Source organism: Wolffia australiana, chromosome 3, assembly GCF_029677425.1.
Source record: "Wolffia australiana isolate 7733 chromosome 3, ASM2967742v1".
Classification (NCBI taxonomy): domain Eukaryota; kingdom Viridiplantae; phylum Streptophyta; class Magnoliopsida; order Alismatales; family Araceae; genus Wolffia; species Wolffia australiana.
In genome coordinates this window covers 16,497,073-16,508,012 of record NC_135837.1, presented here as the reverse complement: position 1 = coordinate 16,508,012, position 10,940 = coordinate 16,497,073, and the positions used below count along the sequence as shown (strand labels likewise).

Below are 10,940 nucleotides of genomic sequence, written 5' to 3'. Positions count from 1 at the left end.
CGCGATGTAGCTGCCACTGGGAGCATGTGCCTGAACGAAGCATATCAACCAATATTTGTGAGTCCGATTCCACGACGATATTGTGAAGGTTTCGTTCCTCACAGAGGAGTAGAACGTCACGTATCGCCATGGCCTCGGCTACTGTGTTAGTTTGTATGCCATAAAAAGAAGAAAAGGCAAAAAGTCAACTCCCTGTGTGGAATAAGGGTTATAGAATAAGGGTTATTATAGAATAAGGGTTATTATGTGGTCAAAACTCAATCACACCACCATGTTTTTTATTTAAGTTTACTAAAACAAATATTTATTCCTTACTATTCTGAAGTAATATTTGTAATTACGTACATGCGCGCGGCCAAACTTGCCGGTTTACGCCCTCCCCGGAGTGTGGTGCAACTCGCGTCTCCAACCTGCGCTGCTCGTGATCGAGTCAACACTGCTTGTGTCTGACTGACGTTCGCAGTCTGAGCACTCTCACGAGTGCAGCTCTTATCACTGCCGTGCACAACCTGAGCTATAGCGGACAGGTAAACTGGGCTAATAGCCGCCGATCTGCACCCGACGACCAGTCGACTTGGTCAGGGCGTCACCCGGGGATAGAACTGTCGCATAAATGACACTCTAGATGTCGTTGTGCACAACCCACACCGCCCATGGTGGGTCAATTGGGATACATTTGACCGCCACGCGCTTTGTTGAAGTGCCCCCGACATGCGGTCATCTGGGATCGAAAGTTACTTGGGCTTGCACGCCCGCACGAGCATCTCCCATGATGGGTCCCATGATGTCGTTCTGCACAACCCACACCACCCATGATGGGTCAACTGGGATACATTTGACCGCCATGTGCTTTGTAGAAGTGCCCCCGACATGCGGTCATCTGGGACCGGAAGTTACTCGGGCTTGCACGCCCACCGGAGCATCTCTCAGGAGGTCAACCGGTAGGACCTGCAACCCAACCCATCTGGTACATTGCCGACTAGGGGAATCGCGCTTGAGCACACCACCGTCAACCTCCAGCAATCCTGCTCTACAACTCCCAAAATCTGCTTGGGTGCCACTCGGCACCGCCCATGCTATCCCACGCAGGAAAGGTCCTTACGCGCAAGCACCACCGGGTCCCTCATTGAGTCGCTCTGAACATGCAGAATGCCTATGCCTCACGCCACCTGCTTGGTCGTGCACCTCTTTGGACAGTAGTGCCCGTCGGCGCAGCTCAGCCCACGAGCCACCTTGCTACCCGTTGACCATTGCCCAGTATCTCACACCGTCCTCATGCCACCCACCGTCGCTTGCCAACGCTGTCAACTCTGCTCATGTCAATCCTCCGTAACTGGTCACGCCTGCTGAGCTCAGCGGTTCGCTTGAGTCACCTTGTTGTTGCACCTTCACTCTCCTCGATTCCATCCTGCTACGTCATGCTCCCGCATCACGCCCCCACCATCTGTCAAGCCACACCCATCCCTTCTCTGACACCACTCCACCACACCTGCCAGTACTGGTTCTCGCCGACAAGGACATTGACGACAAGGGTCACCACCAATGAGGTACGTCGTTTCCCTCGCTTGCCAGTTATATTATCTTCTAAAGTAGATTTTTGGATGCACTCCACCGCGCTCGGGTTATATCGAGAAAACTACATCACGATTGAATTCTTAGGTACAGGTCAAGCCCATCCGCTACATGTGAGCACCCACAGAATTATTATGTTCGATGCCGTAGTCACCGTCGTCGCTCTGACAAGGGTCATAAGGTCACCATCACCGTCACCGTCACCCGTCACCTGTCACCCATCCCAGAGCTCGAAGCTTAGTGAATTCCCATGAGTTGGGGCCTGCGCGTAGGTCCGCCTAGAATTCATCTCATCATGTAGTTTCATCCCCTTAGGCAAAATATCCGTTGGATGAGGTCATTGACGACGACCGACATCATCATAGTATCAGAGCATCGCATCTTGATACACGACTGGATGACGTCCCTAACGAAATCCATCATCTGAATCTATTTCAACGTTTGCTGCTTAAAAATAGTTTTCTTGACTTCAATCAAAGCACAATAACCCAACAAATACTTTGCAGGTGCACTTATGGATTTCAAATTCTCCCTATTTTCCCCACCTTTTTTATCAATTATTTAACAAAAAATCTTCCTTTTATTACTATGAATTAAAATTGTATTGAAAAACTTATTTCCTTGAGGATTAATTCCTCATTCATTACTCATTTTTAAGTGCCTAAGTGAAATTTAAAATAACATTGCCAGTCTAACGTACCTTCACTAGTATTTAACCCCTTAAAATGGGACTAATCATGAAAAACATATCTCATGACCTCCTTCATGCAATATTTGTGAATTTTATGTGACTACTTGTTCTCCTAGTCTCTTTGTGACAACTTTATTTGGGTTTATTTTTTTAGTTTCATTGATCTGATATCATTTCTTTTATGGTAAGTTCTTTCAAGTCCAATTATCTCTACTTTATTTCATTTTAATAATGTACATGTCAAAATTTCCTCGATTTAATTTCGGTTTCCTTACCTTTGGAATTTTGGAGTTTGGTTGTGACTCCAACACTCTTTGTTTATTTCTAATGTTTTAACACAATTTTTTTAGTGTTCTCAATGCCAAGAATTGGGTAAAGTTATGGAATTTTAATTTATTGATGCTTGATATCTCTTGTCATTGGGATGGTTTTTACTGTCCTGGTCACCACTATCATATGACTCACCTACTCTAAGCTTATGGATTCATTTGCCATTTCTTTCACACATTTGGTTGTATAATATGTGATTTTTTTAAAATATCTTCCGTCTATGTATTGGATTTTCTGTACATAGATGATTTGGGAGGGTTGCTTTAATGATATTGAAGGGTGCCTCTTACCATTTTATTTGATGATTTCAATGGACCCATTTTAATTCAAAAGCTAAGTAATTACACCTTTTCTTTGAGTTTCCTGCCCCCCTACGCCAGAACAAATGTTACATCTGAAAGAAAGCATGGCCAAATAGTAGTGACAGCTTTTACCTTGTTCAATCAAGACAACATGCCAAAGAAATTTTGGTATGAGGCTGTAGATACTATGACTTTTCTTAAATAGATTGATCACACCTTTTCTTGAAAACAAATCTTCTTATGAAGTATGTTTTTCTCATCCAACCTGTCTATAGTTAACTTAAGACCTTTGGAATTATATTATACCTTTTTGAGATACTATGCCTGACTAAGTTAGATGCATGATACAAATGGTGTCTTTCTGGGGTACAGTTCAGTGCACCTAGCCTATCTCTCCATACATGTAATTTTTTTATCTCATGTCATGTCATTTTATGAGCATACTGTTAATTTTTCTGGTACTTCAAGAATCAGTGAAGCATCAGAGTTGTGTGGTAGACATCCTAATTTGGGTAGTCGTCCTACTAAACAATAGCACTTGGAATGATGATCTACATCTCATCATCACTCATAATATAATCATAAATCATAATCTAATTCCCATTATAATCCATCATCTGAAGTAATCTCTCGCTCCTTTGACAGATCGCCTGAATCAGGCTACCAATAGGAAATCAAACCTTTGACTGATGTGTATCTCCAAGAAGGATTAAATATTTGAAAGTGTTCTAACTAAACAAAATTAAATTTTTTTAAAAAATGGAAATCAGAACATTTATTTTGTGACACCATTAAATGTCCAATGCCACAGTGCTTGTCTCACTGCAAAAATGACAGACCTTGTTGAACTTTCATCTTTCACTGTTTCATCCAAGAATTGGATGAAGGTCATGCAGAGTGAAATTGACACCTTATAAACAAATTGCGCATGGTTTTTGTTCTCAGAAACAAAAACTATCATATTGTGGGATGAAAATAGGACTCTAAACTTTAGTACAAATCCACTAGAGAAATAGATTGCTAAAAAGCCAAACTTTTGCCTAGAGGTTTTAATCAACGAGAAGGTTTGACTACACTAGAACCTTTCGTCCATGAATAAACATAAAAAATATGACTGTTTTCTGTCAATTGACATTAGTAGCAAATAGAAGATTCATCAACTAGATGTCTTCATTAAATTGATTCATGAGGATCTTACAGAAAATATCTACATTGAGAAGCCATCATGATTTACACATCAGAAATATCATGATCGTATGTGCTGCTTGAAGAAATTAATTTGTGGTTTGAAACAAGCTCCTGGAGCCTGGTTTTGAAAGTTAACATCATCTCTTGAATGTTTGATATGGTCCAGAATAGACATGTATTTATTTCTTAAGTCTCACTAGGCTGACTATGTCATTCTTTTGATTTATGTTGATGATATATTAATCCATTCTCTAAAATTTCATGACATTAAGAAACATGTATATCTTCTTCAACATACATTTGCTATTCTTGACCATTTTCCATCTCATTATTTTTTAGGCATTAGTTTTTTCTTCAAGCAAATGCATATATCTTGTCCGAATCATAACTACATCTCATCAATATTCAAATGTTCACAGATGGAGCGTAACAAACTCTCTCATTAGCTAAGTTATGAAACTGAATACAGAAGCATAGGTGTTCTTCAGTATATTACACTTACTCAACAAGTAATAGCATTTGTTTTGGACATGGCATGTCAAGAAATGCACAATACTGCTAATATCTGACTAGGCAACATAGAAATAGCTTATTATATAATTGAATGGTAGTGTTCTTCATGGTCTTTAGATTCATTACTTTAGTTTAGACATGGTTGTTTGGTTCGCTTTGTGCGAATCTGTGTGATTTGTTCATTCTGTTCGGTTTTCTAAACAGAACAGTATCAAATTCGCACAGATCATCGTACACAACCGTGTGGGGTTTGAATTGTTCGTTTTGTGTGAATTTCTTTGAATCCATTTTCAAAGAATAAACATATTTTATTTTTATACATATGCTTATTCTTTCAAAAATTATTAAAATATGTTTACTTGGCGGCCTCAACGATTTCCTCTCTCCCTTGGCGGTGTGGCGATTTGCTCTCTCCCTCGGCGGCTTGGCAATTTCTTCTCTTCCTCAGTTTCCCGTCCTCGGCGATTTCCTCTCTTCCTCAGTTCCTAGGTGATTTTCTCTCTCCCTCGGAGGATCAACAATTTCCTCTCTTTTTCAGTTCCTCGCTGATTTCCTCTCTCCCTCGGTGGCTCAGTGATTTCCTCTCTTCATTTTTCAAGAATCATCAGACCGAGTTCCTTCAAGAATCCCAGTAAGATATGAATCTTCTTTAATTTATTTTTCAAAATTAAAAAAAAAAATCTTCATTTAATTGTATGTATATTACATTTACTATGCTCTGATTTGAGCGATTCATTGATAAATTATTTATCGCCTTAACTTAATCTTACTATTAGGATCATTTAAATAACTAAGACTATTTCTTTAATAATACATCCACACTTAGTAAGAAAAAATACTCTAAACATTATTTTCTGAGAATTTGCATGAATTGTACAAATTCTGTGCAAATTCGTACCAAATTTGTGCAAATTTTACAAATTGTGTGAATTTTGTTCGAATTGTGCAATTTTTTTTCGAATTGTTCTTATTGTGTAAAAAGCTGTTCTGCTTTTTTGCACAAAAAATGAGCAGAACAAAGAACAAGGCCCTCTGCAGTTCTTTTGTGCGAATTGTTTGTTCGTTTGAAAAGACCAAAACAGAAAAACCATGTCTACTGTAGTTTGGTGAAGTACGAAAGCAGGATACAAGGCTCTACCAAACACTCCATTGGACATACTATGGGTCCCATCTATTCACTGAGAACATCAAATTAGAGATAAATTGCAACTAATCCCATTTTTCATGCTAGAAAAGAAGCATAGAAATACACATTCAGTTTTTACATGAACAGGTCACATCCAAGAAGCTTCAAACAAATTTTATTAACAGTGAGGGTCAGCTTTCAGATCTACTACCAAATTCTCTTCCCAGTAGCATTTTCATGAACCCAGGGACAAGCTCAATGCCATCCCCATCACCATCTCTGATCCTTTACTTAAGGGGGGTTTTTTAAGGAGTTCAACACGGCGCCCATGTCAGCACGCTATTGACCAATAGGATTTAATTTTAAGAGTGGCCCATGTCAACACGGTGCCCATGTCAGCACGCTATTGATAAATAGGATTTAATTTTAAGGTTAGCAATTAAGAATTGAACACGTACCCTTGGAATCGTTAGAGATTAGCAGCTATGATTAAATATGTGTTCCAAGATAGACAGTTCGGATTACATGTAGCCGTAGCGGCAGGTTATAACGGTTGGGATTAGAAGTCTGTTATAACGGCTACACACATACTATTATATAAACCAACATATTTGTAATGATCTAAGTGGTGGAATACAATGATCTACGACCTCTCTTTCGGCTTGTTCCTTCTCTTATGTCTCCATTCTTTTCTTCGCTTCTCTCTCCATACAATATCGCATATATTTTCATAATCTAAGCGCTGCTTCCAGTGTCTACTCGTGTTAAATAATATGTGGATGTCGCCAAAGCTCCACCCTGTCTCCTAGTGGATAGCATTACTTCATTTAATATCCTCACCTTAGTGGATAGATTAATTTTAACAGGCGATCAGGGATAACTGATCGTGGAGCAACACAGTTTTGGCTTATCACAACGTTGATAGAGAATTGGGCTGTCATCGTCAATAATACACATGAAATCATTGTTTGAACAGGTCGTGGGGTTTTCGCCCTGCCCGGTCATCCTGCTTGAGCATGACCTGGTCTACAAATGGAGATCATGTTCTCATTTACCCAACTGCGCCTCGCCCTTGGTTCATAATTGGGAATCCTTCCTGTCGGTAATTCAGGGTCGATGAATAGTTTGGAGTCTATATCTGAATAGTCGCCATTGCAATCTCCTTTTTTGTTCTTTTCTTGATTCCCTGGGTCTAGGCCTCCTCTTAGCTCTATTTTCATTATTTGTATTTTGGTTATACATGATTTTCATTCATCCGCTATCGTCTATCGTTTTTCGGATAATTTTTTCTCCTGGGAGCTGGGAAGGGGTAAATGGCCGCCAGATCAACCATGCTGGGTTAAAAATTGCAGTCGGCCCGCTTGTCCATCAAACAGTTGTCTACGGGTAGAAGAAGAGAGAGAAAGAGTTCGACAACATAGATGATTATATTACCAGATTTTACTATCAATGGGAGTTGTCACCCAGACGATTAAACTCTAATAGCGGCCAAGCTTAAAATTATTTAGTTTTCTTGGCGGCTAGGTTGCGCGGACCCATTTGACCGAGGAATCTTCATTCCCATTTCCCATCCACCAGACAACCGTGTACGACTAATAGAAACAAGAAGAAGAAAAAGAAGAAGAAGAAGAAGAACGAGAGATAGAGATAGAGAGAGAGAAATAGAAGTAGGAGCAAAACCGCAGGGAGTTAAAAGAGTTCAAAAACGTAGTCGATTATCTTACGGGATTTTACTATCAAAGTGAGTTGGGTCAACCAGACGATTAAACTCTAATGGCGGCCAAGCTTAAAATAATTTAGTTTTCTTGGCAGCTAGGTTGCGCCGACCCATTTGACCGAGGAGTCTCCATTCCCATTTCCCATCCACCGGACAGCCGTCTACGACTAATAGAAAGAAGACGAAGAAGAAGAAGAAGAAGAAGAAACGAGAGAGAGAGAGAGAGAGAGAGAGAGAGAGAGAGAGAGAGAGAGAGAGAGAGAGAGAGAGAGAGAGATGTGGGAGAAAATCGCAGGGGGAGGAGGGGGATGGGGAATAGGGTCGGCCATGGCGACGGCGATGTTCTTGTGGGTGACCATCCGACCGCTATTCCCCAATGTCGACTTCGACCCGCGGCCATGGTTCGAGAAGCTCGTCGCCAAATTCTACCCCTACGTCGACATCACCTTCACCGAGTACCGCGACGGGCGCTTCAAACGCAACCCCGCCTTCGCCGCCATCAGCTCCTACCTCTCCGCTTCCTGCTCCACCTCCGCCCGCCGCCTCCTCGCCGAGCTCAATAAGAACAGCTCCCACTTCGTCCTCACCCTCGATAACGACGAGCAAGTCGTCGACACCTTCAACGGAGCCCAGTTCTGGTGGCGCTCTTCAACCTCCAAGCCCAACGCCACAGAATTCTCCTTCTTCCGCGCGCCCCCGAAAGAGCGCCGCTACGTTCTCACCTTCCACCGTCGCCACCGCCGCCTCGCCGAAGAGAACTACCTCGGCTATGTCATGGCGCGAGGAAAAGAAATGGAAGCGCAGCGACGCCAGCGCAGGCTCTTCACCAACGACTCCTCCCTCGACTGGGGCAGCCCCTGGCGACACGTCGCGTTCGACCACCCGGCCAAGTTCGAAACGCTAGCCATGGACCCGGCGAAGAAGGAGGAGCTCGTCCAGGACCTCCTCGCCTTCCGGGAGAACAAGGAGTACTACGCCCGCTTGGGAAAGGTCTGGAAACGCGGCTATCTCCTCTACGGCCCGCCTGGCACGGGCAAGTCCTCCACCATCGCCGCCATGGCCAACCTCCTCGAGTACGATATCTACGACCTCGAGCTCACCGCCGTGAAGGACAACGCCGCGCTGAGGAAGCTCCTGATAGAGACCACGGCCAAGTCGATTATCGTCGTGGAGGACATCGACTGCTCGCTGAACGTAACCAGTGGGTTGAGCGGCCCCCGCCAGCTCAATGGCGATGATGAGATGTCCAAGATGATGAGGGAGGCGTTGGAAGGAGACGAAGGGGAGGCGAGCCGTGTCACTCTCTCCGGGCTTTTGAACTTTATCGATGGGCTCTGGTCTGCGAGCCCGGGAGAGAGGATTATCGTCTTCACGACTAACCACGTAGAGAAGCTGCACCCGGCGCTTATTCGACGAGGCCGCATGGACGTGCACGTCGAGCTTTCCTACTGCAGATTCGAGGCTTTCAAGGTGCTGGCCAGGAGCTATCTCGGAGTTGTAGACCACGCGGCGTTTGCCGATGTGAGGAGACTTATCGAGGAGGTGAATATCACGCCGGCGGACGTAGCGGAGCTGTTCATGCGTGGAAAGGCGGAGGACTGCCTTCGAGCGCTGGTGGCGGAGTTGGAGGAGAGGAGGGCCGCGCCGGCGAAGGATAAGACGACGGAGATAGAAGCGGGAGAGGACTGAGCGGGTCCCCTGCGAGAGCAAGGCCGTTGATTTTTTTTGTGTTTTTTCCCTCTTCGTCTCCTGATTATGAAAACATTCGTTCGCTGAAAATTCGCTTGGAGAAGACGAATGGATGGAGGAGCGTTAACAAATAAAATGACTGGGTGCAAGCGATTGGAAGGAAAATTAATGTTGGCTTTTAATGTTTTGTCTTTCTAGTCTCTCTATAATCACGCTTAGAGATGTTTCTCTCTTGCATCGCATGTCGTAATGTGTAAATAAATCTTTACCCCCGGCAGTTGTGGATTATACTACATCAAAGATATCTGAAACTATTTGCATTAGTTGAAGAGAGTCGGGACTATGACTAGGGCCCCTCGTAGGAGTAACGATTTATTGCTTTTCTAAGAGAGTGGGTGGAGGAGCATTAATAAGATTAGCAACTCGGATGGAGGAGAAGAGGGGGAGAAATGAGAAAAGGAAATATGCAGTGAGTGAAAAGGAGAGCTCGAAAAAAGAGGAAGAAAAAAAAGAATGGGTCGGTCGAAAGGGAAAAACAATTGCTCGACGGCATTATATGGAATGACTATCAGACTAAGACCAGCCGAAATAAATAGAGAAGAACAAAAGAGACTGATGGGGATGTTACGTTGTTGATGGTGCTGCCTTTCCACCAAGAGTGAAGACATCATGGAGCTTCATCTTGCTACAAATAGAAGAGAATATACAAGAGTTTATCCCCACTGTGATTCTGTGAAGATGTCAGCTAGTTATGCCTTGCGCTCTCAAACACATTAGCACGGACCTAAGTTTTCTGGAGTTCATTCTGAGGGTGTCAAAATATAAATCAAAGGCGCCAAACGGTTTGTAAAATGGTTACATAAAATTTCTGAAACTCTTATAGTTCATTGATACCAAAAGTTATTCTCCCACTAACTCTAAATAATTATAATTAATTAATTGGGCTTCCTCAACATCTTGACCCTTTATGTGATTTGACAAATTTAATTCGTCTAAAATAAAGACAATTTTAATTATAAAAACTCACTCGAATATATAGTGGAAGTCAGATAATCTCCACAGGGTCTGGCCTTTGAAGATGGATCTGATAATTGAATTAAGGTTAGGGAAAAGACAATGATTAGGTGACTAATAAGAAATTAATTATTCAATTAAATAAAAGAGGGAACCAGATTACCAATTTCTAAATTAATTATTTGATAAAATAAACTAAATAAAGGGTATTAATATTTAGGATTGTAGTGAATATATGTATTTATTTTAGCGGGGAGGATGGAGAATAGAGAGCAGATAAAAATATTAATGATAGTAAGAAAGATATTATTTAGTTATATATATATATATATAGATTAATAAATTGGAGAAATATTTAATATATCATAAGAGTTTAAGATTAATAAAGATGAGAGAATTTACTTTTAATTATTTTGGAGAATATGGGAACTTTGATAGACAGGAATAGAATAGTAGAAGATAATAGGGACTGATAGGGGTAATTAAGGGATAAGTATTTCTGTTATAATATGATTAGGGGATAGATTATAGTAGTAGGATATGTTTGATATATTTTACAAGTTTAATCAGCAGTTCATAATATCTATTAGACTATAAAATCAATAGAAAAATGATTAAGTTGAAGAAAATATTTGGCGTCGAAGAATGATGAAAATGTACCTAACATATAGAGTGCAGAAGCTGACCTGAATTTCTCTGATTCAGGAGGGTAGAGAAACCATCTCAGATAAGGATAATACTTTAGTGTAAGATCAATTCCAAACCATAATCTATAATAAAATAACCTTGCATATTATG

The 10,940-nt window shown here is 41.7% G+C and overlaps 1 protein-coding gene across 1 annotated transcript; it reads left to right on the top strand.

Annotated features, from left to right (window-relative positions):
- The first annotated feature begins 7,648 nt into the window (after positions 1 to 7,648).
- Positions 7,649 to 9,310, top strand: LOC144701086 (AAA-ATPase At3g28580-like). The gene has a single exon (XM_078572780.1). The coding sequence runs from the start codon at positions 7,716 to 7,718 to the stop codon at positions 9,126 to 9,128; it is 1,413 nt and encodes a 470-aa protein (XP_078428906.1). The 5' UTR covers positions 7,649 to 7,715; the 3' UTR covers positions 9,129 to 9,310.
- The last annotated feature ends 1,630 nt before the right edge of the window (positions 9,311 to 10,940 follow it).

Bases quoted from the DNA above. Each gene is read 5' to 3' on its own strand.
- LOC144701086 (XM_078572780.1), top strand. From the start codon at position 7,716: ATGTGGGAGAAAATCGCAGGGGGAGGAGGGGGATGGGGAATAGGGTCG.